The sequence below is a fragment of the Aspergillus welwitschiae genome (genome assembly GCF_003344945.1).
Source record: "Aspergillus welwitschiae strain CBS 139.54b unplaced genomic scaffold BDQ94scaffold_27, whole genome shotgun sequence".
In the NCBI taxonomy this organism is placed as follows: domain Eukaryota; kingdom Fungi; phylum Ascomycota; class Eurotiomycetes; order Eurotiales; family Aspergillaceae; genus Aspergillus; species Aspergillus welwitschiae.
In genome coordinates, this window is record NW_020798721.1 from 142153 (window position 1) to 165400 (window position 23248).

The 23248-nt window shown below is 49.7% G+C and overlaps 9 protein-coding genes across 9 annotated transcripts; 4 read left to right on the forward strand and 5 right to left on the reverse strand.

The window, feature by feature from the left end:
- Positions 1-731: 731 nt before the first annotated feature.
- BDQ94DRAFT_180847 (uncharacterized protein) lies at positions 732-2346 on the forward strand (the record flags this gene model as incomplete). Its single annotated transcript, XM_026773746.1, has 5 exons — positions 732-930; positions 982-1049; positions 1103-1214; positions 1282-1845; positions 1913-2346. The coding sequence occupies 5 exons, from the start codon at positions 732-734 to the stop codon at positions 2185-2187; spliced, it is 1218 nt and encodes a 405-aa protein (XP_026623844.1). The 3' UTR covers positions 2188-2346.
- A 359-nt stretch (positions 2347-2705) lies between these two features.
- On the reverse strand, positions 2706-4908 carry BDQ94DRAFT_148057 (S53 family peptidase). Its single transcript, XM_026767131.1, has 5 exons — positions 3970-4908; positions 3779-3920; positions 3635-3728; positions 3274-3577; positions 2706-3217 (listed from the first exon to the last, which is right to left on the reverse strand). Exons 1-5 carry the CDS (start codon positions 4863-4865, stop codon positions 2866-2868), a joined length of 1788 nt encoding a protein of 595 aa, XP_026623845.1. The 5' UTR covers positions 4866-4908; the 3' UTR covers positions 2706-2865.
- Positions 4909-5815: 907 nt separating this feature from the next.
- On the reverse strand, positions 5816-6640 carry BDQ94DRAFT_148058 (uncharacterized protein). Its single transcript, XM_026767132.1, has 4 exons — positions 6346-6640; positions 6189-6271; positions 6090-6131; positions 5816-6028 (listed from the first exon to the last, which is right to left on the reverse strand). The coding sequence occupies exons 1-4, from the start codon at positions 6412-6414 to the stop codon at positions 5908-5910; spliced, it is 315 nt and encodes a 104-aa protein (XP_026623846.1). The 5' UTR covers positions 6415-6640; the 3' UTR covers positions 5816-5907.
- Positions 6641-7392: 752 nt separating this feature from the next.
- On the reverse strand, positions 7393-9261 carry aglA (putative alpha-galactosidase). Its single transcript, XM_026773747.1, has one exon. It carries the CDS (start codon positions 9036-9038, stop codon positions 7425-7427), a length of 1614 nt encoding a protein of 537 aa, XP_026623847.1. The 5' UTR covers positions 9039-9261; the 3' UTR covers positions 7393-7424.
- Positions 9262-11059: 1798 nt separating this feature from the next.
- Positions 11060-12159, forward strand: BDQ94DRAFT_64979 (uncharacterized protein). Its single transcript, XM_026776254.1, has 3 exons — positions 11060-11316; positions 11378-11428; positions 11499-12159. The coding sequence occupies exons 1-3, from the start codon at positions 11202-11204 to the stop codon at positions 11819-11821; spliced, it is 489 nt and encodes a 162-aa protein (XP_026623848.1). The 5' UTR covers positions 11060-11201; the 3' UTR covers positions 11822-12159.
- A 67-nt stretch (positions 12160-12226) lies between these two features.
- BDQ94DRAFT_180853 (DUF3176 domain-containing protein) lies at positions 12227-14241 on the reverse strand (the record flags this gene model as incomplete). The annotated part of the gene is made up of 2 exons (XM_026773748.1): positions 12227-13502; positions 13562-14241. 2 exons carry the CDS (start codon positions 14239-14241, stop codon positions 12227-12229), a joined length of 1956 nt encoding a protein of 651 aa, XP_026623849.1.
- Positions 14242-15704: 1463 nt separating this feature from the next.
- On the reverse strand, positions 15705-16995 carry BDQ94DRAFT_180855 (NAD(P)/FAD-dependent oxidoreductase; the record flags this gene model as incomplete). The annotated part of the gene is made up of 2 exons (XM_026773749.1): positions 16556-16995; positions 15705-16502 (listed from the first exon to the last, which is right to left on the reverse strand). Exons 1-2 carry the CDS (start codon positions 16925-16927, stop codon positions 15705-15707), a joined length of 1170 nt encoding a protein of 389 aa, XP_026623850.1. The 5' UTR covers positions 16928-16995.
- Positions 16996-17461: 466 nt separating this feature from the next.
- On the forward strand, positions 17462-19023 carry BDQ94DRAFT_180859 (uncharacterized protein). Its single transcript, XM_026773750.1, has one exon. The coding sequence runs from the start codon at positions 17483-17485 to the stop codon at positions 18932-18934; it is 1452 nt and encodes a 483-aa protein (XP_026623851.1). The 5' UTR covers positions 17462-17482; the 3' UTR covers positions 18935-19023.
- Positions 19024-20247: 1224 nt separating this feature from the next.
- On the forward strand, positions 20248-23102 carry BDQ94DRAFT_180861 (uncharacterized protein; the record flags this gene model as incomplete). The annotated part of the gene is made up of 7 exons (XM_026773751.1): positions 20248-21872; positions 21978-22236; positions 22337-22411; positions 22453-22455; positions 22512-22649; positions 22715-22794; positions 23078-23102. The coding sequence occupies exons 1-7, from the start codon at positions 20545-20547 to the stop codon at positions 23100-23102; spliced, it is 1908 nt and encodes a 635-aa protein (XP_026623852.1). The 5' UTR covers positions 20248-20544.
- Positions 23103-23248: the final 146 nt, after the last annotated feature.

Genomic DNA, 23248 nt, shown 5'->3' on the forward strand with positions numbered 1-23248 from the left:
GGGTAGTTAGACAATAGACTTCTTACTGGTCTTGAATCAATATCTCACTGGCCTGCCGATTCAATCTCTTAGCCTCAAATAGGTTTCTTGACTACTAGATTATGTAAAGATCGTTCTATACTATGTAGCACACAGTGTGGATCGCATTGTGCCGACCCGACATGCGCCTTTCACCGAGACTTGCATCGGTTAGAGTGAGCCCGGAACTCTGGCCTGCCGCCGAAAGAACAACCAAAGCGCGCCTTGACTCTGACCACATGCCCCATCCGACCGACTATCAACAGCTGCTGTGCAACGTCAACGCTCAGACCCGTGGATATTACATCGAATCCTGTCAATTCATTTCCTAGCCACGTCTGCTAAGCTTCTGGGCTAGTAAGCACTATGATGCTAGCCAAAGCTTGGATGAGACGCACCATGACCGAGTTGCTGCATGGGGAGCAGCCAACAATCAGGAAAATCCCTCAGATCCTTGTCCAGCCCCGTTCAGCCCTATCGGGAGGGCAGATGCATCCCTGTTAGGGGGCCAGACGGGCTGATAGCGTCATTTGGGCCTGCACAATGACCTACTCAACTGCGAGCGTCCATGTCTCGAAGAGTAATTACCTCTGTTGCCTGCTCAGCTGATTCCTGCTAGGCTAGCTCGGTGTGGTGGATTTCCTACTTTTCTCCACAACCATCCACTTTTCATGGGGAATAATGGTCAGACTGTTATTCTTATTTCAACCAATATGGCACCAAGGCTTCACATTGAGGTCAATCAACAGTCGGATCGAAATCCTACATCCCCAGATTATGAACGAGTGAATATAGCAAGTAGCAGCCATGTTATCACGGATGGTCACCTTGACGGAAATGTTATCATCTTCATGCCAGGCAACGAGACTGCCAGTTCGTCGCAACAATATCTCGTTGAGGTTACCTTCGAAGGTAATCTCCCTACCAAAGAAACTCTTCTCCGGTTCTAAGCCGCTGCATCAGGCCATTTATCTGCAGCAATCAACTTGAATATTTCAACACAGCTACTGCGACTGGCAAAAAACATCACTGTACAATATCCCTCCTGCTCTCTCCGATAAGGTTTTTATTAACTTACCCTCAGCTCCTCCGAGCATCCGATGTGCGCGAACTATCACAACAATCCACGACCAACACATCCTCACGCACAATCCTACATCCATTCCACTTCAACATCCCCCCAAACCGCCAACTTTGTCACCTCCGACCAAAATGCCTCCACAACAACCTTACCGCCATCGCTCTCCTTCAAACCCATGCCAGTCTACAACTCCAACGATCTCATCCTGCGCGGACAAGGCCGCATAGAATACTTTCTCAAAGCCCGACTCTTCGACCACGGGAATTGCATCGCCGAAAATGAAGCGCCAGTAACGTTCGCTCCGGCCCGCGAATGTTCTCCTCCCATTTGCATCTCCGACTTTCCCGGCGAGTACACCCTCGCGTCGTCACGACGTGTGCGCGACCGTTTACATCGCCGCGATTTATACTATCTGTCCGTTCAGACGGGGGAACCTGCTCCACTGTATCTAGGTCGCTCGACTATGGTATCTACGGTAGTTCCGTTAAAATGGAACTATCGCTGTTTGGCTCCGTCGCAACAGCACGCAAATGTTCCCGATATATATGCCACCATCCAGACGTCTCTTCGCGCGACGACATTTGTTTCTGTTTCTCCTCAAGATCGGATTCCATTAGAGGAGGACGCTAACAAGCTGTTGGACTTTAAGCTTGTTGCGAATACAACGGGGACTAGTCTCACGCAGGCGCGGAAGTTGCGCATTGCATCGTGGGAGAATCTGGATGGTGGAGGGCCTCATGGAAAGGGTATGTAGCGCACTCTGTCAACGATAGTTGTTCAATAGCTAACATTTGCTTCGAAACTTATAAAAAGACCAAACAACAACAACATACCAAGCAATCACACCCCTGATTCTCAACTTCGACGCCCGCGATTACCTCCCTCCTACATTTACCCATCCGTACATCTCCCGACGGTACAGCCTCTCTATCTCCGTTTCGGTCGATGTCGATAACTCAAGGCATGCGAGTTTGCGATTGCGGGTTCCCGTGCAGGTGTCATATGAATGGGACGAATGGCCGACAGAGTGTAGGGAAGACGTGTCATTTCGACCAGATTCTGGCATTCTTCCTCCATATATCAAATGACGACTAGGTTTTCGAGGTATATTCATAATGAGACTATAATGACATCCAAAGTGAATCTCACACGATTGTGCTAAACTACTTTGCACTAGTATTGCGGAATTGGATGGTCCTTGTGCATTGAGTTGCAGATATAATGTGTAGCCCATCAAACTAGCAGAGACATCCCAGGTAGATATGGACACCACCAGCAACAGACGAATAGCATCATTCACTTACGGATGAAGCATGTCTTGTAGGGTGATCCCGGAAATTCACAACTGGCCCTACGGCTAATCGGCAAATGGCGTGGCCATTGCACCATCACATCGCTCAGCCCTATGCCGTGTTAGAAGCGGGGTAAGTTAAGTGATTGGATCGATTTCTCTATGCCCCTGTCGGGCTTAATTTCGGGGGTTTCACGGAGTAATTATGCATGCCCTCACTAGCCACTAATAGTGGGTTGTTGGGGTCTTCTGACTGGTGTCCGTAGACGGTCGCTGAGGCGGGGTGGGGAAGCATGTATCTCTAGAAAGAGGGAAGCGATCATAACAATGCGAGGAATCTCTAAGACCCCTGCCGTATGAAGGTGCTCATTTAATAAAAATAAACTGTCCATGTATACCACGCACAGTCTAAACCATTATCTCTCACATAATATCACATATCACATACAAAATCTCATACCATATACATATACATCTACAACGACAGCACCAACTGCCTCAACTTCTCAAAGTCAGGAAGTCCCAATCCAGTCACCGGATCCCATCCGACCGTGGCATTCCAGTGCGCCCACGGGATAATGCCCGCGCCGGCAACAGTCTCATCATTCTGCGGATCAATGCCATTGCATCCGATCGACTGGCCCCCCGTCACATCAGTCAACGCTCTGTACCCCTTGCTATAGAGCAGAGGGTTCAAAAAACCCAGCGTGGACTTGCCCGCCCGCAGACGAGCATCGTTCAGCATGCCCACTAGCGCAGAGAAAAGGGGACACGCGGCTGAGGTACCGCCGGAGCCGTAGCGGGCGCCGTAGAAGATAACCTCATATCTGCAGGTCTCATTAGACCATATTTCGTATTATCATGATGTGGGGAATGGACTCACGAAGGCTCAAAGCTATGGGCAGCAACGTCAGGGAACCCGCGACCGCTAAAGTTGGCGAATTGCGAGTAGTACTGCTTGGTCTCGTTGGTGATGTGGTGCGCCAGGTAGTTCTGCACAGCTTCCTTCTGGAACCACGCCCGCTCGAAGTAGTTGCTGAATCCGCCGGAACTGGCTTCCCAGGCGATTTCGGGGGCATAGGACATTGTTCCTCCCACGGCGGTCACGTAGGGACAGGTGGCCGGGAAGATGGGGTTGAATTGGGTTCGGTTGGTGCCGTCGGTGGTTCGGCAGCCGGATCCAATACCTGTGCTGCTGTTAGAGTGCTTTCGATACAAGGAATGGGGCAGGGAAATGAGTGTACCTTCGTCACCGGACGACTCGAGGACACTGATGCCGCGCAGGCCAACAAGTCCGATCAGGTTGCAGACTCGCTTGGCGTAGTACTCTGGAACGGTCTGGTCCGGTTAGTATCTACATTCAGGGAATGGGGAATGTAGGGTCGTACCTGTTCGTCGTCACCATAGGAGTTGGAAATCACTTGGGGCAGAGCCGAGTTGGGCTTGGAGAGGAGGTACTCATAGTACTGGAGGTAAGGCTCGTTCTCGTTGTCGGAGGCACTCGGCTCATCGGGGTCGGGAATGAAAGGACTACACAATTAGCTTCGATTCAAGTTCTGTCTAGGAATTCAATACTCACGGTTCGCCAGAAGTGATGAACTCAGTCACAGGGAGGGGATGAGCAACTCCGACGAGCAATTCCACATCGAGGTCCGCCTCGGTCAAGGAAGCCGTCGATTGATTCTGATCATTGACGCCGCCGTTGACCAACTCCACGGAAAAGCTCTGAGAGGGCAGGTTAAACAGCTTCTCGAACTTGGCAAGGTCAGAATACGAGGCGGATTCGTTCAGGAAGCTGCCGAAGCCCAGCTTGCTGCCCGACGAGGCGCTGGGAGTGTAGTTGCCAAAGTTGTACATCTCCTTCAGGCAGGACAGCGTAATGAGATCGGCACAGGACGAGCTGTTGGAACGTTTGGCCACATGGTTGTCAATCTTTTGCGCCCGCTGGTTCAAACTAGCAGTAGTCTTTTCCTTGCCGAAGAAGGTCGTTGGGGAGATGAGGTCGATTGAGTCGACCAAATCATCCGGGATGGAGTACTCTGTTGTGCGCAATCTCTGGGAAGAGCCGCTTTGGTAGTAGGCAAAGGTGGCGTTGAGAAGCTTGTTCACCTTATCGACCGTGGTCGCAAAGTTCACCAAGCTGCCCTGGCGGGAAATATGGGTGATATTGGCGCTGCGCAGCCAGTTAATCACAGCCTTGTCGCTGGCCACTGGGAACAGCGTGTCGACATCCTCCTGGTCCAGCCACTGGCCGTATTGCGATTCGCCAGGTGTTGACAAGTCTTTCAGCTTGGATTCAAGCTGATCGAGGTTCTTGCGTGCCAGCGCGATCGACAGGCTTATCTGGTGGTCGGAGCCAGCATCTTCGACATGATGCCAGCCGGAGGGGACCGCGGCGAGCTTTTCATGGACAATCGCGTTGGTCGAGGCGGCCAGGGAGCACAGGAGTGCTGTGTAGAGACCGGAAGAACGCATGCTGGAGACCTTGAAAGGGACAACACACACAGAGTTCGAATTGTTCGCTAGGCAGACGAGACGGACATTATAACTTTTCTGAGACAGCCAGAAGGGACGAGGGATTGGCCGGCCTTGCTTATCGGACGAGACAATGGCATCATTGCATGTCTCCAACGGCTAGCAAGCTGGGTCAATTCGGACCAGCCGATACTGACGAAAGGCTGATTCGTCCAAAGATTCTGCAAATGCACCCCAGAACGACTGGCGTCGGCTGTTGTTGATAAGCAATGGGTCTCCAACCCTGATTCCCACCCGGAGTCCGACGGCGATCGCCGGGATCGCGTTGTTGCAATTTGCAACATGCTGCCTGCCAGCCACACAATGCCAATGCCATTCCCATATTATCCTGTAAGACAATTGATTAACTATTACTCAAGATTATTCATAAGCACATTTCTCACTTTGGCAAGCTGCTTGGAGTATTGCCAATGCCTGACCAAAAATGCCGCGGCAGATGAAATCCTTCCTTTCTTTTTCTTCCCTAAGCGATGGCCCCAAATTAGCGCCGGCGAACAAGCATCGATGTCTCCAGATACATCCAAACTAAAACCCACTACTGTACCGTCGCATCCAATAGTCGCTTTCTGGCGCCGTGGGTCTGAACTCAGGTTACCAGCGGAGAATTCTCGCGGCTTCTCTCGGCTGCGTCCCTTTCCCCAACAATCGATTCAGCTTACCGCTGTTGATGGCCTTCGCTCAACGTGGGGTGCCCAATCTATTGTCGGGAATTGCCGATACTAGGCTACATGCTCAGAATAATCGAGTAGTAGTAGCAGCTGTCTTGCCCGAATTGGGAGGAATTTTATCACGCTGGAAGAGTAGCTGCCAATTTCCCCAAATCTGTCTTGTCTCATCACTAATTTATGTCGCATTTATACTGCTCAGCAATAGCAAGTCAATTTCATTCGCTACCTAGATAAGCATGCCCTCACAGTCATAATAGTATTGCGTAAAGTCCATCCACAGACTCTTCAGACAAGTCTCGACTGCCCATCGTCCCCTAAGAAGGATAGCAATAAATGCTTCCACTTATCGTACCAAAGTTCTGAAAGAACCGGCTATTCTGATAGCAGTCGCTCCGGTATCCCACCGTGTCGTAGCTTCCGGTGCATGCGGTGTTTCTACGGAAGAATAATCGGTCAGCTAGATAGATCACATTGATTTCGAAGTTGGTCGTCATACCCAAATTGGCGACAGCCGACAGCAACGTTGAACTGGGTTGATCTGTTCATCTTGTGTTAAATCGGGCTCTGTAATACTGATTGTCGGAATTATATATACCCAGTTTGGTTCAAGGGGATACAGGTTTCGGAGTAGATGGGCCTGGCGTCCACGGTGCAGACGCGGAACTCGCTCGTGGTGCCCTAGTAGGATTTCAATTAGATGATATATTGTCACTGAGGCGTTATGAAGACTAATAGTGGGAAAGTAAGCATACAATCAGGGTCTTGTTCTGCGCCATCACCGCAGGGATCATCGTAAGCACGAGAGTCTTGAAAGAAACCATGGCGCCGTTACTGTTTCGGCGTGCAAATAATCAAGAGAGTAACTGTGGAGACTTGACTTCCTTGTGCTAGAGCTAGTTGAAGGTTAATGAGCTTTATAACGGCCGCTGTTAGGATCAAACCTGCCTACTGAGGCATCCCAGTATAGTACATTCCAATGACAGGCGCTGTCAAGGCCTTAGCTTACCGGAATGTTCACGTTACAACAATGCCATTGATATGTCCCAGTACATACTATTGAGGCGCATTCCTTGGACCTTAATAGGCTTTTCTACGCTAGCTATCACGTGTGAACCTTGAATGGTCGTTGGACTAACGGTTGGGAAGATACCCTGCATTGTGTGGAGCCATTGGTGGATATAGCGCCGAAGAATGCTGGGCTTTGGCGGCTTACTGTCCAGCCGTTCCAATCTCAATTGTGGATATGAAGGATATGATTGCAATGGAGTGACTCCAATATTGTCTGGGAAGATTGTCTGTGGGCAACTTTGATCGTGCATTCAGTATGCACCTAAGACCATGAGGTTGTATGTTATCGCTGGGATCTCTTTGGACTGCACTTAAATATCTCAGGTACGCACATATTTCAACGGAATGCAGGTATATTGGCCGATATAGATACAACGATACTCTGGTTATGTATAGATAGTAAATTCGAAATTTCAACACATTCCAGCTGCCTTTTATGGTCCCAATGCTTGGCGAACCGGGGAAAGAATGGCCAGGGTTTGAGCCCCTCAGGTTCTCAAAGCAGACTCAGGCATAATATGCCATATATGCGGCCCTCATCGATCAACATTGCAATTACCTACTTAGAGCACGTCAAATCTAGACCAAGCTGGAGGGGCTCCAAAATATGACGGTTTATAGAAAATCGTTAAGCAAAGTCAAACATATATGATGTCCCTAATGATTGCCTTGATATTATTATCATCCAAATTTATTCTGGTCAACCAGACCCCAACATTGATTCACATATGCCGCTACTCTGCCCATGCTTTCCAACTACCCCCTAGGCCAACTGAACGCCACTTGGGAGACCGAATACCTGGCCATCCCTCTCATAAAGACACGACTTCATCTGCACTGATCCCTCAGTCAGGCAATCATCTGTCTTCGCATTCTTCAAGTTTCCCGTGACTGCATACGTCCATTTCTGGCCGTCGCTATCCGTGCTGTCACATGCTTGCAGCTTCACTGAGTTTCCATCAGCAGCCAAGCATTGTGTGGTCTGCGATACTGAACGAATGACTCCTGACGGTGTCACCTGCCAGATCTGAGAGGTCTCTCCATTGCAGGACTGAAATGCGACTGAAGAATTTGAGGCGGCGGTCAGACAGTTGCCCGATGCTGTATTGAAGACAAGCCCCGTTGGCACTACCGAGGAACAACCCTGCGGAAGACTGAGCCGGAAGACTGCTGTCGCATGGCTGGCTAGTTCAATTTTTATATGGTCGCTGATCTTCTGGGTCTTGCCATCCCAGAGATCCTCGGCCGTGTATGTACAGTCAGTCTCTGTAAGACCCAACCATTGTACGGGAATGTCCCTCGTTACTGTTGTGTTTCCCTTATTAAGCACCGTCAGCAGCCTGTCGCCGTTTGCCAGACTACGGGTCAATATATCCAGTGTGTCATCGCGGCTGGCCAACGTGGCCTGCTGCGCCAGGGGATCCTGATTCACCGCAATCAACGCCTCGTTCGTCAAGAAGGCAATCTCATCCTTCGAAAGTGCAGGTATATAAGCACTGATAATAAGTGGAGCCGAGAAAGAAGCCCACAGTGCAAAATGCGATCGCTTTTCATCCGCCGTCAGGCCAGGATGATCCGGGATCAGAAAATCAGGATCATTGAAATACCCCGGTCGCTGGTAGCGCGCAAGAAGAGTGTTGTAGTTGTAGTTATTCATAATGCTGTCCCATGCGCTACCTGCTCCACTGTACACCAGGATATCGGTAGAATGGCGGGCCAGCTCCCCGTAGATCGGGACCCAGTCCATCACGGTGTACCAGTCTGTGTTGTTGTCTGTGCCCGCGAAGTATGCCGGGGCTGACTCGGAGAAGATCAGTGGGTGCTGCATCTTGCTGAGGACTTGGTGCCAGTGTCCGTACCGTTGCTTGTATTCCTCCTCGAGTGTTCTACCTTGTGTTGCGTAGACATTGCAACCGTCGAGCTTGAGATAGTCAATCCCCCATGAAGCAAAGGTGTTGGCGTCCTGCTCCTCGTGGTTGTAGGATCCGGGGTATCCGCCACAAGTCATGTTGCCAGAATCTTCATAGATTCCAAAATGAAACCCTTTGGCTTTGACATATTTAGCTAGCCAAGGCAGGCCGTGGGGAAACTTAAGTGTGTTCCACTGTAGGGATCCATTGTCGGATCGCTGATAAGCCATCCAGCAATCATCCAGATTGATGCGATTGTAGCCTGCGTCCCGCAGACCGTTAGCAGCCATCGCATCGGCAGTCTCGGTAAACAGGGTCTCGTTGAGGTCGCACATGAAGCGGGCCCAATTGTTGAAGCCCATGGGTGGTGTTGGCAGGAGGCTGGACTGCTCGATGGAGCCGTAGACTTGCCAGGGGATGGCTGCTAGCGTGGCAGCCAGTAGTATACTCTTGGTTCCTTGGTTCATGATGCTCTCAAGTCCCTGTATCGCTCTACACCCTTCTTAATTGACCTATGTGAAGGTAAAAGTTCCGTCCAAGTCAAAGTCAAGTGACAACAAAACATCACGGAAGAAGCGGACTCTTATGCAGGCCATCCCTTGCCGCAAATTGTCTGACGACCCTGATCTTCCCCGCTCGAGCAATCGGAGTGTTGGCACCTGCAGTCAAACCCTGGCGGCTTCTTGCATTGATGCCACGGTGCCATTGGAGCTGCAGCTCGCGGAGTCCGAGTCCAACCATCTGTGTTCGCTTATCTTCCCCGCATCAGAGGCCGAGGGATCGGCTGGCTTTGCTTGAATTGTGACGGGCGAAGAACAAAATGAGGCGGCCATTATCGTTCATGGAGTACAATTCGGAGAATCATGGCGTGTACGTTACATTCATCGGTGATTGTGTGTGTTCCTGGTGTTTCATCGGCCATTGTGAACTATCTCGGTTTGGTCCTTCCTGAATTAGGCGTCTGCACACAACTTGACACCGATGGAATAACCGAGGCCACGTACCGGTGGAAGCAGGGGTATGGTTTCGGCCACAGTAGTTTCGTTTGTCAGTGCTGCGTAGACAATCAAGTCCTGGACTAAGAGTTCAGTGTGTGCATTGTCTTCTCTGCTCGTCTTCAATCTCACCTATCAAGGCCCGTATCAGTACGGACCACCTTTCATAACATGCCACGGTCGCCAGGTAATTCTATTCTTTCTTTATGCTGTTAGCCTCTCTGAACGGCTAGTTTCTAGCTGTCGAGTGTGTATGCATGAGTTCAGGCTCGGTCTCGCCAGCCATGCTCGGATAATTATTCGGCTACGGACTATTAGCAATTGCAGCTCTGCATCCGCAGATGTCTCACTATCCTTTTATCCTTTCGAAAGCCGAACACGCTCAGCTCGCCAATCCAAGCCAGTTCAGCTTAGTTCATTTATCATCACATCCCGGAGGACATCAGGGGGATCATCGCACCGTGAGTTGGAGACAATTTGGAGCTTGTCTCGGAAACAACCCGACCGGCATTCTTAGCTTGCTGCAGGGTGAGCCAGCGCCCTGTATAGTGATTTTATAGTAAGACGATTATTATATTCTTTCAAAATTAGTCCTCGCTGAACTTGACAGTAAGCATCTCAGCCAAACTACATTCGCCTCAGGAATTGCAGTCTATACTCTCCACACCCGACATCAAAGGCAGAAGAGGAAATAGCAACAAATATAAGGTAAACCGTTGGTTCTGCATAAGCTGAGTATAATCAACTCCGATATCAGCAAACATAGCCTCACCTCACTCAGCCGCTTGTCTCAGCAGGCAAGACAAGTCGCTGTCATCGATCGGCACCACACCCCACCACGGAGATATTACTCTGTAGGGACATGTTAACAATAGGAGAAGCCGATCGATTGGAGATGAGTGAACAGCTTTCAATAGCGTCACTGTCTCAGTATGGCAAGGTGCCCTTGGCATTGTGGAACCTCCCCATGCCGTCAACCAGAATGCTGTATGGCTCATGAAGATTCCACTTTTCAAGAACAACTGGAACACTGCGGCGGAGTCCAGCCTTACCTACAACGCTATATCTCCATTGACTATTGATCATCGTCCATCTCGAGGATCTGTTTAAGGTTATTGACTGGAAGGGGCAAATATGGGGGGGGGATCATCTGAAACACCGGGACGATCAACGGCCGAGCCCAGAATAGAAGCCGGTACAGATCCGTTGGCCTCCTGACGAAATATTCCACGGTACTGTATGAGGTGCAAATACAACAGTTTGTTCAATCAATCCTCTCATGATGCTTTGCTGCTATTACCTGCCAGCGATAGCATAATTAGTGCCTCCCCCTCCGCAACCGCATGAGAATAAGCCCGGGGAAACCGGCACACCACGCGGGACTCCAAGACATGTCTCACATAGTCCCGACGATCGATAACCCAGAACGACAGCAATCTCCATCGGGAGTCCACCAGTCTCATCTTTGGGTCTGCGAGTGACCTCACTTGTCCCTAAGATGGACCTAACCTCCTCGCCCTCCGGGATATATAAACGCTGTTGAACACCTCCCATCTTGCCATCAATCACAACCACAAACCATCAAAACAATCATCCTCTGTGAAATACCACATTCAATCCCACTCTCCAGTCAAGATGAAGTTCTCCATCGTTGCTCTTGCCGGCCTTGTCAGCGCCGTCTCTGCTGCTTCTCTCCCCGCGCGCTTCTCCCTCATCGCCGACGACAACACCCCCGTCCTCACCGATGGCGGTACGCATTCCCTCCTTCCCATCGGAACCCCCCATCAACCGATATACTAATTAGATGACAGAGTTCGCCTACATCGGCAAGGACTCCTCTAAGAAAACCACCAAGCTGATCCGTAAGTCTTTTTCCTCTTACTCTTCCCTTAAAACCTCCTGTACGTATCCCACTAACGAACGAAATAACAGTCTCCTCCGGCGCCAACGGAGCCCTCACCTACCTCGCCAAGGGCGCCGTTCCCACCGCCTGGCAGAACCTGTACATCATCGAGAACAGCGTCTCGCCCATCTCCTTCACCACCCCTCACTCCGGTTCTGTCCCTAAGAACGCCAACACCACTGGCTTCGGCGTCGACGAGCAGGGTTACCTGACTCAGGGCGGCAGGGCCTGGTTCGCCGTTGATGGCTACGGCGATGTCCCCTCCAAGGAGGTCTACTGGTACGGTGCTCACAGCTCGGAGTACAAGGCTGCCAACCTGAAGGTTCAGGAGTGCACTACTGAGGAGTGCTAAATGGGTTGAAATCATGGCATACACTTTGATTTGTAGATGTTGAGTGGATCGGGGATGAATATATGGATATAGTTAGTGTACTGGTAGTGTATAATGTGAGTTTCTCAATATTTGGTGTTGTTTTTTATATGGGGATAAAGACATGGTATGGTGTAAATCATCGGTAGACTACCGAAGAGCATAATGGAGCATCGGGATGTGATCCACGAAAAGGGGGATGCTCCAGTTTGCCAAACATGTTCTGAGAAGGGATACTGTTACCATGTCACCTTATTAGAAAACACCATGTCCCGGTCAATCTAAAATCTCATTTACATTCGTCACAATCATTATACCGTTTCTTTTCGCATATTATACACATTATTACTAGTATACAGGGTATATAAAATATCTCATCATACAGTATCATCCCACCACAGCCTTCAACTTTGCCCCTCCCGTCGTCGTCTCCAACCACACCTTCATCTTGCGCGATGCCTCCTCCATATGGGATAAATCCGGACTGCGCTCGAAGGCGTGTGGTGCCTCAACAGCCACATCCGAGAATAGCAACGCGAGCGGCGACGACTTCCAAATGAACTGGTTCCGGGTCCGGACTACCGTCGTGACAAGGAAGACAAGGGTCAGGACCATCAAGGCGATCGGAAGAATCATCCACGGCCACTTGACGTGCACGAAGGACTCAACGGTCCAGGTCGTGCCCTTTACTGACGCCTTGCACACGGCGTTGCGCGCGTGTGTTGTCAGCGCCCCTGCGAGTGATTGGAACATCGAGTTGATATCCGTATAATTGCCCTCCACGCCATAGACGGCGTGCATGGTGTCTGAGGACCAGTCGGGCCGGTTGCTGACGAAGAGTGAACCCTTGCCTTTCAGCAGGGGCGTGAGGGAATTGGACATGGCGAGTCGGCTGAGCCAGCTCACGTTGTAGGTGCAGTCTGTGCGGTCGGAGCGCTGCGTGCCGTTCACGTAGCAGGTTTCGGGAGTGAGGGAGATGTCGCTGGTCACTGATGTGGCGGAGTAGTTTGAGGATGAGGCTGTCGATACGAGGGTTTCTTTGTAGCGGCCCTTGTGGACCGAGGCTTCGTATGTCTTGACGCAGAAATAGAGGGCGCATTCGGTTGCGCTGATTTGTGGTGGCACGCCGTAGCCAGCGGCGCTGATGGCGGTGAAGTTCAGTATAACGGGCAAGTTCTCGGTGTTGAGTTTGACGAGGTTCAGGTTGTTGGTGGCGTTCATCAAATACATCATGCCCCAGGAGGTCTCGAAGCTGAATCCGTTGGGTAGGGTGTAATTGTAAGTGGCCATGGTACTGGTAACCGATGTTTTGTGCAGGGTGAGGCTGTCTGTGATGTTGGCGCAGCGACTGCAAAACCCTAGCGATTGATAAGGAGTGAAAGTACAGTTTCCTGTGGGACACGTCATGGTAACCGTGTTGCTGTCTGGGCCCTCACTTTGAAAAATACCGGTGTAGATGGCCCCGGTTGTGGATAGAGGAACCTTGTTCAGACCTGGCCCAGAGCCTTCGCCATAGTCAACATAGCTGCTTGTATTGCAGACTTGGATGGCGGAGGGATCGGGCGAGTGGACGGGCTGCGAGGTGATGTTGATGACTTGCTGGACAAACGGCGCAATGGCCGCGGCAACCACCATGATAAAGCATCCGATAGATACCAAGTGACTACTTACCTGTTAGAGCCATATTTTGTTGCAAGTTTAATCCTGGTGAGAGGGACATACCGAGGAAGAAAGCGGAAGAGAACAAATGTGGCGCTGAAAGCTCCACGACTGGCCGCGTCCAGTAGTGACAGGTCACTCAATTGGTTGCGCTCGTTGAACCAGGACCATTTCAACTGCGACAGTCCCTCGGTAATCGGGAAGATCATGGCCGCTTTCATTAGAGTCACCAGCACGGAGACCACAGCATTGAGAGTGATGCCGTATGGCCAGTCCGGCATGGGCCGGTTATCGTAGTTGTAGAGGACGATGATGATGGCGACCAGAGCCGTCACGGCAATTACACAGCTCAGGATCTCCCAGGTCCAGCCTGACAACCAGAATTTGGAGGTCTGATTCTGCAGAAGCAATGGTCTGGAGGTTGATAACGGTCGGGTCGAGGGTTCCTTTGGGTCCTCGATATTGCGATACCCCAAATCGTACTCGTCCTTGAGGGCCTTCATGGTGTCTGCTGGCCGGTTGGAGGAGCTGTCAGAGACACATCCGGCCTTTTTAGGAGGCGATGAAGAGTTCTCTCTCCATGTCAGGGAGAAGATATGATCAAGCTTTGCGTGATACTCCATCTGGGCGACGATGACTCCCCATTGAGGCAATCCCCGTAGGGACTTGGCAGCCCCAATCCAAGCTGAAAGGGAAGGCGGTGCGGTCAATTTGAAGGACTGTGAAACATTCCTTAACCACATGTGGTTTAGTCCAGGGGATCATCAGGCCCCATCCGGGTAACTGATCGCCCAGATCAGCGCTGATTGGCCAATAAACACCCGGCAGGGGGGACATTTCCTTGTTCGGTAAAATCGCCACAAACGGTCAGCTTCTCCAACGCTTATCGTTCCCGCATCTCCCTTCAAAGCCGAAAGGCTAACTGACTCGACTGACCCTAAAATGCAGTCTTCAATCGCGCGAGAAGAAGATCGACGTGGACTTGGGATGGCAATGTCTCACTCATGCGCAAAAACTTTTGTTCAGAGGCCTCCATATTGGTGTCAAAGGCAATACCATCGGTGGTGCCAGCTCTTTGGTCCACCTAGCTTCTAGCACACCTTGCAAGCCAGCCATTGAACACTTGCCAGCTGGAAGGTCATAAAAGTGCAGCTTGTGGACTGGGAGCGTCAAACAAAGTTGAGAGTTCTCTCTGCAGATCAGCACTAGGTCAATCCTCGACGGGAGACGGTTGTGGCTGATCTACAGTTCGAAATCTCGCTGCAGTAAACAAAGCTTGATCCGGCGGCACATGTCATAATGGCTGGCAACCTGCAATTCGGGCTAGAAAGTATGCAGACGGACGTTGAACCGAACATTGCATGCTATGTTGAATTCCCCGCCACCCCGGCCACACACTACTGACACTGTATGGTTGCTCGAGTGTGGGTGCGCCGCTCAATCAGCCATCATTTGAAATTCTTTGCAACCGTATGCCTGACTGACTTGGTGGATACTCTTTGCGTTCAGCACTATTGCTCTTAGACGTAGATATTGGAGGTAGAGAGAGGACACATGTCGGTCTTCTGCAGATGCTTGTATGGGCTGGCATGATGAATAGTGCGTGTTGACCGGCATGCAGTTTCGCTAGACTCCCGATAATCTCTGTTCTAGCTTGAAGTGGTGTGGCGTCGCGAAAAATATCTCGAAATTTGGTTCAGGTAACGATCTCGTGTAGAGACCAGCAAGTTTCTCGAGGTGTTTGAAGGCTTCGCTGTGTAGAGAGAAGCTCTAGTCATTGCTGATAGACAAAATTAGAAATGGTAGTCAGCATTGGACAACGATGGTATATTTCTGAGCTGTCATCATTTCACTACTCCGAGTGTAGCAAACTACATGGTCTTATTGTATGATAATTATATTTATTCTAAATGTTGCATCTGTATAGGCAATCCTGTATAACTTCTAGCGTGCGAAAAAAAAAAAAAGAAAGACTCTAGTTATATATTGATACAAAGTGAATGCAGTAAATATTTTAGGTCCCCTGAGGCATCTCACCCTGAGTGCTTACTCCCTTGGGGATATAAATAATGTCGTGGAACCTCCGCTTATCCTCTCGGCTATCTTCTGAAAACGGGGCTGTATCAGAACTAACAGCTTCGTAACATACTGTATATCAGGTTGAAAGCAATTTTTATCAGTTCTACATTAAATACGAGTATGACACCTAATAACCAGTAGCAACCTTGGGCGCACTATCCATCATAAACGTCCTCGATTTCAACAACCACACAAACCAGCTCGGAACAGCCCACCCAAACAACGCCCCAACACCACCGGATGGTCCTATGGGAACAATGCTCATGTCCTCCTCGATCTGCTTGTACTTCTTCTCCTTCAATAGCGGTGCAGCCCCCTTCATGGACCCGTCCCTAGTGGCAGCAACGCGTAGGTCGGACCAGATGGAATACCCCAGCGCGGGAACAGACCAAACAGCGTCCGGGATGCCTCCGTTAGAATAAGACGCTACATCTCCTATCGCGTACACACCATCGGGAGTATTGGTGGCGCGAAGCGTGGCCCCGTCCACGGCAACGTGTTTGCTGCCATCAAGCCACGATGGCGGTAGGAAGCTGGTGTTTGGTGTGCTGCCCGTCGTGTCAATGTACAAGTCGACAGTCCTAGTGGTGCCGTCGCTCAACACCAACGACACCTTGTCAGCCGACATAGTTGACGACGTGACGCGCACGCCGTGCAATGTCCGCACGTTCAGCGCTGCCAACTGTTGCTCTGCCCTCGGCGCCACCTTTTTATTCCGCAACCTCGGCAGCAGACGCGTGCCTCCAGATAGGAGAATAACTTCTTTGTCCTTGTGCTGGCTTGCTATCTCGCCTGCTGTTTCGACGCCTGTGGGACCGCCTCCTGCTATGAGAATTGTTTTCGAGGTCGGGAGTCGTGCTTGGAGGTCCTGAAATGCGGCGAGGGTAATTTCGTGATCGCCGTGCAGCGTCCATACTGCGCTAGGCTGTGTGCTGGGGGTTAGTATAAAAATGGGCGTAAGGCGTCGAGAGTACGTACACTGGTGGTCCCTGTAGCAATGACTAAAGAGTGATATCCAATCAAGCGGTCCGCAGCCCCAACGCTCTTGATGGACACTGTCTTAGCCGTCTCGTCTAGTCCGACCGCCTCGCCTTGGATAAAGGTGAAGTCGTCCGAGTTGTACTGGCGGAAAGCATTGGGGATGGAAGCAAACAGCTTGTCGTTTGGGACCTTGTCCGATACCAAGACTCGCGGGACTGCCACCTTAAAGAAGGTTTGAGCGGACGGTGACACGAGCGTAACCTTGTATTGCGATTCTTCGTTCTTGACTACGGGCAAGACGTGCTTGAGGAGGTACTGTGCGGTGCTAACGCCGGCAAAGTTCCCGCCAAGGATAACAATACTGTGCATGGCGGCCTGTTGGGAAGGTAGTCGAAAGGGAGATTGTAGATGCTTTGGAGGACCAGCGAAACTTGTGGTGGTCTATTGAATGGCAAAATGAAGGGAAGAATTCCTAGTCAAGAACGCGGCTATATGAGCCTCTGTCAAGGTTGATACGTAATCCATGATTAGTAGTTTCGTTCAGCAGCATTATTAATTTACAAAGAAGGCTCTAGAGTTCCGCTGATGCAAGCCCGCGGTGTGTAAAGGGTCTAATAAGACCGTATGCCAATGCAGAGGCGAGCACGGCACCGACGAATTGTCTCGATTAGGCATAATGGAATGACGGCGGCACATATTTTACAGTTAAGGTTCCATACTAGTCGAAGAGAGGTGCCACCACTCCACAACGCTAAGAATACCACCAATGACTGTCCGGCACGGCACCGTTCTGTGTTCTGTCCGGGCCCACTCCGACCAAAAGGAGCTGAGTAAGCAGATCTGGAACGGCACCTAGCGTTCTTGTTCATCTGCAGTCATTCAGTCCAGCCAAACTACTCAGGAGTTCAGTCGCTTTATGGCAACATGGCTGTTCCAACCGAGCCGACCGAGCTGCTACATTACATACCACAGCATCGCGTGCTCATATGCAAGAAATGTAAATATGCGATTCAACCATCTGCCATTCCCCGCCACCTGAAGGAGATGCACAAGATATACCGGTCTCACCGGCAGAGATACATCGATTATACCGACCAGCTGGACCTCGCCAAACCGGACCATGTCGTTCTTCCTGAGGCCAATGAGGGTCCTATCCCTTTCTTGCCCATCATCGACGGCCTTGCCTGTGGGGCCAGCGGGTGTCACCACCTCTGCGCCACGGGGAAACGGATGAAGATGCACTGCAATGCGGAACATCCTGGAGTCCCAGTGGTAGATCTCAAGGGCAATCCAGTTCGGATGCAGACCTTTTTCCGCGGCAACCAGTTGAGATACTTTGTAGTGCACCAACCGCAAACGAACTCTCATCCTGAGCAACACGCAGCTGTCGAAAACAAAGAGCCCACTCCCGTGACCTCGCCAACCTGCGACCTTCAAGAACTAGCCGCTGAAGACGTCAGGCTTCTCGAGCACTTCCAAACCTCTTTGTCCCGCGAGCTCGCATTCGACGCAATTATGACGCCCTGTTGGGACACAGCGGAATCAGGCGTATTAGCCAGATATTCTTTCCTAAAACACGGCATTCTCTCCTGCTCGGCGTTACACCTCGCGTTCCTCAACCCCTCTAAGCGTCAACGGTACCGTCTCATGGCAGCCCACCACCAGAACATTGCTCTCCCAGACTTCCGCTCCGCGGTGAAGCAGCCCACCGTCGACAACTGCGTCTCGCTGCTGGCCTTTACGCAGCTTCTCATCGTGCACTGCTTCGGCGCATCGCAGGATGAGGACGGCGACGACGACGACGACCTCCTGCTCGCGCACGGACATAATGACCCGTTTCCGGACTGGCTGCAGGTTCTCCGGAGCACTTGCCACATATTTAAACCTATAGAGGGTTACATCCGAACGCTCCCCATTGCCATGATCATGGCCGAAGATGATCACCAAAGCAAAATCTCCGCCAAGTCATATTGTGACCCACGACTCGACAAACTCTTCAATTTAGTCAATCCCGACGCATCAAAACAAGCAAGCGAACCATTTGAGGTTCATCACTCCCCTCTGCTATCGGCGCTGACTCTCCTCTCGAGTGCTTTTTCCAGGGCACACGAAGCCCAAGCGCGGAATAACTATTCGTTGTGTGTAGCACTACATGTATGGCCAGTACGAGTTCCGGATGCTTACCTAGGGCTTGTGAAACAGAGGCATCCTGTCGCGCTTGTCCTGCTGGCGCATTATTGCATATTGCTTCTACCGCTCGAGGGATCCTGGTACATGAACGGGTATAGTAAGAGGCTGATCACTCGCATTTCCGAGCAGCTAGGTAAACAGTGGCGACCATGGTTACAATGGCCGTTGGAAGAAGTTGGATTGTAATATAGTCCTTACACTTGTCACTGCCTAGGACCCGATGCTGGGATTGGAAGACGCAGTATTTCGGATGTCAAGTCTTCATTGTACTGACGGGACAGTCTAGTTATTCCAAAATTAATTCATTTCTGTAGTGTCCCTTTGCAATTCACAGAAGCTGAGCCTGGGGCTCGCTGAGCAACGCAGGTCCCAGGGCCTTGTGAGCCATCCTCTGGGATCGACAGGAGTATTTCCAGTTCCTAGGAGCTTTGTTGGTACTGAGATCACATGTGTAGTTCCAAATGGGGATTAACGCACGACACTAATCCTAATTAGGAAATGTGTAATTGTTGACTAGTATGTAACTTGCGGTTAAGTATCTAACGGGTAATATTACGTGCCATAGTAAGGTACCGGTATGGGGCATACAATGCTTCTAGAAGATTCTACGCAAACTTATCAAACAGGGCGTCTTGCTCATCTCGCAATTCTGTTAACAATGTAGCTCTCTTCTGCATCTCATAGCATGCTACTGCTGAGAGTCAGGGCATTCCTGAGGCTATCCGAAAAAAAAAGCAGGATAGATAGGGTTCTTGGTACTGGTTCTGGTAGCGCAAACCCCACTCTGCTTGCCACTATGCTTACTGAGTAATCTCCTGATTGCTCAACGCCTTATTGGGCATGAAAGATTGAAGGCTAACGTGTCAAACCACTATTATTAAACTTCTCAGCGCCTGCTTGATTATGTATCGTGTGAATTGTCAACCCAAAGGTCGATCGCGGGAGGTTGTGTGTCATCATCATAGTCAAAAGGGCTATTCGATATTTCACAGTATGCACCCACTCCGGGGAACTTTGGCGATTCCCCGTATACTCCCTGCTCCCTTAGCTTTTCCCCGCATCGTACATTGCAGCCACACCAGGCAAGTCAGCTCGGATTCCTCCCATTGGCTGAAAGGGAAGAGGGAGGCGAATACGATGAGCAGCCACTAAGATACGTTCGCTATACAATTGAATGGAAACTTACACATAAAACACCAAAAAAGTGGGTAGCGTGACCGAAAAAGATTTGGTTGTAGCTCCCAGTGACTACTGGGAGGAGTTTCTGAAAGCAGATCTCGAGATTATGTTACAAATGAAAAAGAAAGCGCCACCAGCGAGTTCGATCTGAAGGCATAAGCGGTTATTAGACAAACCCAAAAGTTCGAGTTCAGATACACCCAATATGAATACTTTGAGGGTTCCTGGATGGGTGTGCGACGGGGTTTGCATCCTCCCACGTTTACCAGAAGACCTAAGGAGAACCTAGTATATACTGATGGTCGCACTGATAATAAGTAGTATTATTGGCGCTTATGTGAGGCGGAGCAGCTGATATGCGGGGCAGTGTACGGAGTAGGGCCACAATGTCATGAGGGCAAACATCAGCCTTCTGATCGTTTTCACATCCATCGCACACTTCTTAGGGCCATCACCCATGAAATTGGATGAGAAATTGATAGCAACTTACCTCATATATCCTTTGTCGGAGTATTTCGCGATAAATACCCTGGTTAGTGAAGGAGCTGACAATCACAGTTGACATACTCACTCTGTATCTACACTCAACCTGCGCTTCTCAAAATCAGAACGCCAGAATGAACCTGACTGTCAGTGTTCCCGAAGGTTCGAGTAACCATGGCGATCCAAACCTTATCTGTACGCCTCCGAAATGGTACGACTACATCTTATTTTTCTTCACAAACTATCTCGCCCACGCGGCAACCATTGTCTCGGTGCCAGGACAAAGCGTTACGGAGACCATTTGTGTTGGTGTAGCAGCTCTTCTCGCACCCTCGAGCGGCATAATGAGAGCCATGGAGGTTTTCATAAGGCGTCCTGTGTTTCGATCGAGAAATCCTATGGAGCAGGCTGCTGCGGCCATGGCTTTGTGCATGGTCGTGAAAACGAATTGGGTAGCCGATGAATATGGGGGTGCAATAGAGATTAATACAACCGAGCACCCGTGGATGATAAATAGAGTGACCCTTGTTCGCCACCTGGCTAACATCCATGGGCATTTTCATCTTCCAGAGGGTTATTGGTTTGGCTACGTCCCGGCATCGCTCAGGCTGGTTCCTCGGGAGAAGGAGAGGAAGCACCCCTGGGCCAAACGTCCCCGAAGCGAGTGGGGGAGCACAGGTGAACCGCAAGCGCAGATTAGGCACAAGCTTTTATTGGGCGATGCTGCAGTACACACCTTGGAGGGCGTCGGGGAGCGCAGGCCAACACGCCCACCTCAGAAACAACCACAACGATTACACACAGCGCTCGCCGCTTCATACAATATCCCAAAGGCATTTGTTAGCCTGGCGCAAGCGATATGGGCTATAATCACCCTGTATCGCTCGCGGGGAAACCAGATTGATGAATATGGATACGCTGCATTCGGTCTCACAGTCGCCTCCTACGCTTACATGTCCATCATCAATTTAATCGCAACTTGCCTCACACCAGAGTATCCCGCTATCTATATGGTCAGGACATCAACCATGGACGAAGCCGAAGAGAACGGGGCCGTCATTGTTGGAGAAGTCGCAGACATCCACCTAGACCCAAATCAGGAAGTAAAATACGACGCGGATCACACAACTGACTTTGCGTGGATTTGCGGGTTCCTGTTTTCCCTGCCACCATTGGCGATTGTAGGTGGCCTGTCCCGGTTTGCCACGGGCAATAGTTCTCTACTCGAGCGGGGATTTACCATGGCTTGGTTGGCGACCGGCTTATTCGCAGGATTGTGGGTTTATCTTATCCTTGGTTATATTTATGTACTTCATCCATCCCTGACCAGACCAGGAATGGAGGCGAGGGCACATTCAATTGCTTCTCTGCTTTTCTTCACTCTCACGGTTGTCGTGCCATTGGCTGCTCCAGCTGTTGGAGGGTTTGTGGTTGTCGCGAAGATGTTGAGTGAATATGGGATGTGTGTTGATCTGTCGTAGTGGCACCATACAATTACTTCTAGCATGGTGCATATTGCAAAAAGTTGAGTATGCATAGCTCACACTTATGATGTTACGGTGAACAGCAGTGGAAAACATGCTATACAATTCAACGAGAGAGCCGAATCTGGAGCGGAAAAGGAAAGAGAAGAGGGAGAAAAATACCGTACCAGTCGCAATTTACATGGCTCTCAGCTTAATATGGCCCGCTCAATGGATGATATTACGCTAAGCTCTTGGCAGCGGGAGCCGAGGAACAGTCTCTCAAAGTGTACTGGTCAAGCAAGCCCGGCCATTTGCGATGTAGTTAGTGTTTTCTTGCTACGTATCATATGGTCAATCATTGTACGCTGCCAGGACTCATGATTTCGTGCCATTTTGCTGTGGCCTTATACGTTGATGGCGCCTTAGTTGCGTTTTCTCAGTTGAGGTGTTATCCTGGTAGTTATGGAGGGGTGTCTTTAGTACCGTCACAATACAGCGTATTCAGGCACTCCTTTGTCCTTTACCACGCATTTCAGTAACTGAACAGAAATGGTATTTTCTTCTAACCATATACAGATAGTATGTCTTGGCGCATTAGGGTTCAAAAACAAGTTTTCATGTGATGGACATGGAAGGCGAAGCTTGGTGCCACTGTATCAAACAAGCAGAAGTCACCGAAGTCCCCCACCTCACTCAAGAAGATGATGCGACAGAAACGAGACTGGCGCAAAAAGAGCCTCTTACGAAAGGCCTACGAATACAGCAAGCTGTGTGTATGCTTGCTATCGGTATGTAAACTAATACTAAATAGAAAATATACTATCCACGGCCGACTCAGAAAACGGAAAAGGATTTTGACTCTAATTCTATAACTAATAATAACTCAGCTGCAGCCGAAGACATCAAAAAGGAAGATTAGTAAGAAGATCTATAATAATTTATTATAATTAAATATACTGTGATGACTAGCAGAATACATATACTAACTTAAGGAAATAAAATAAAAAAAATATTTATATTAATTTTATTTTGGCTACGGCCGCCGAAGTATAAAGCTAATATAATAATTAATATTATCTTCTTAGTGAACTGAAGTCTGAATCTTTCTCTAAACTACCTGATTCTTGGTTTTTATTAATTAAAGTTGGTATTCTTTCATTTTCATTAGTAATAATACTAGTTATTTTATAAATATATTCAGTTTAATTATATTCTTAATAGAATAAGGTATATTTTCTTTTAATAAACTAACTCTTTAATATCTGAAATTTATTTCTGGAAATAATCAGAATTTATATTAATTAATTATCTTGATTTTATTATCTCGCGACCACTTCATCTTTTAAATTATAATATTTTATAAGAATACGCG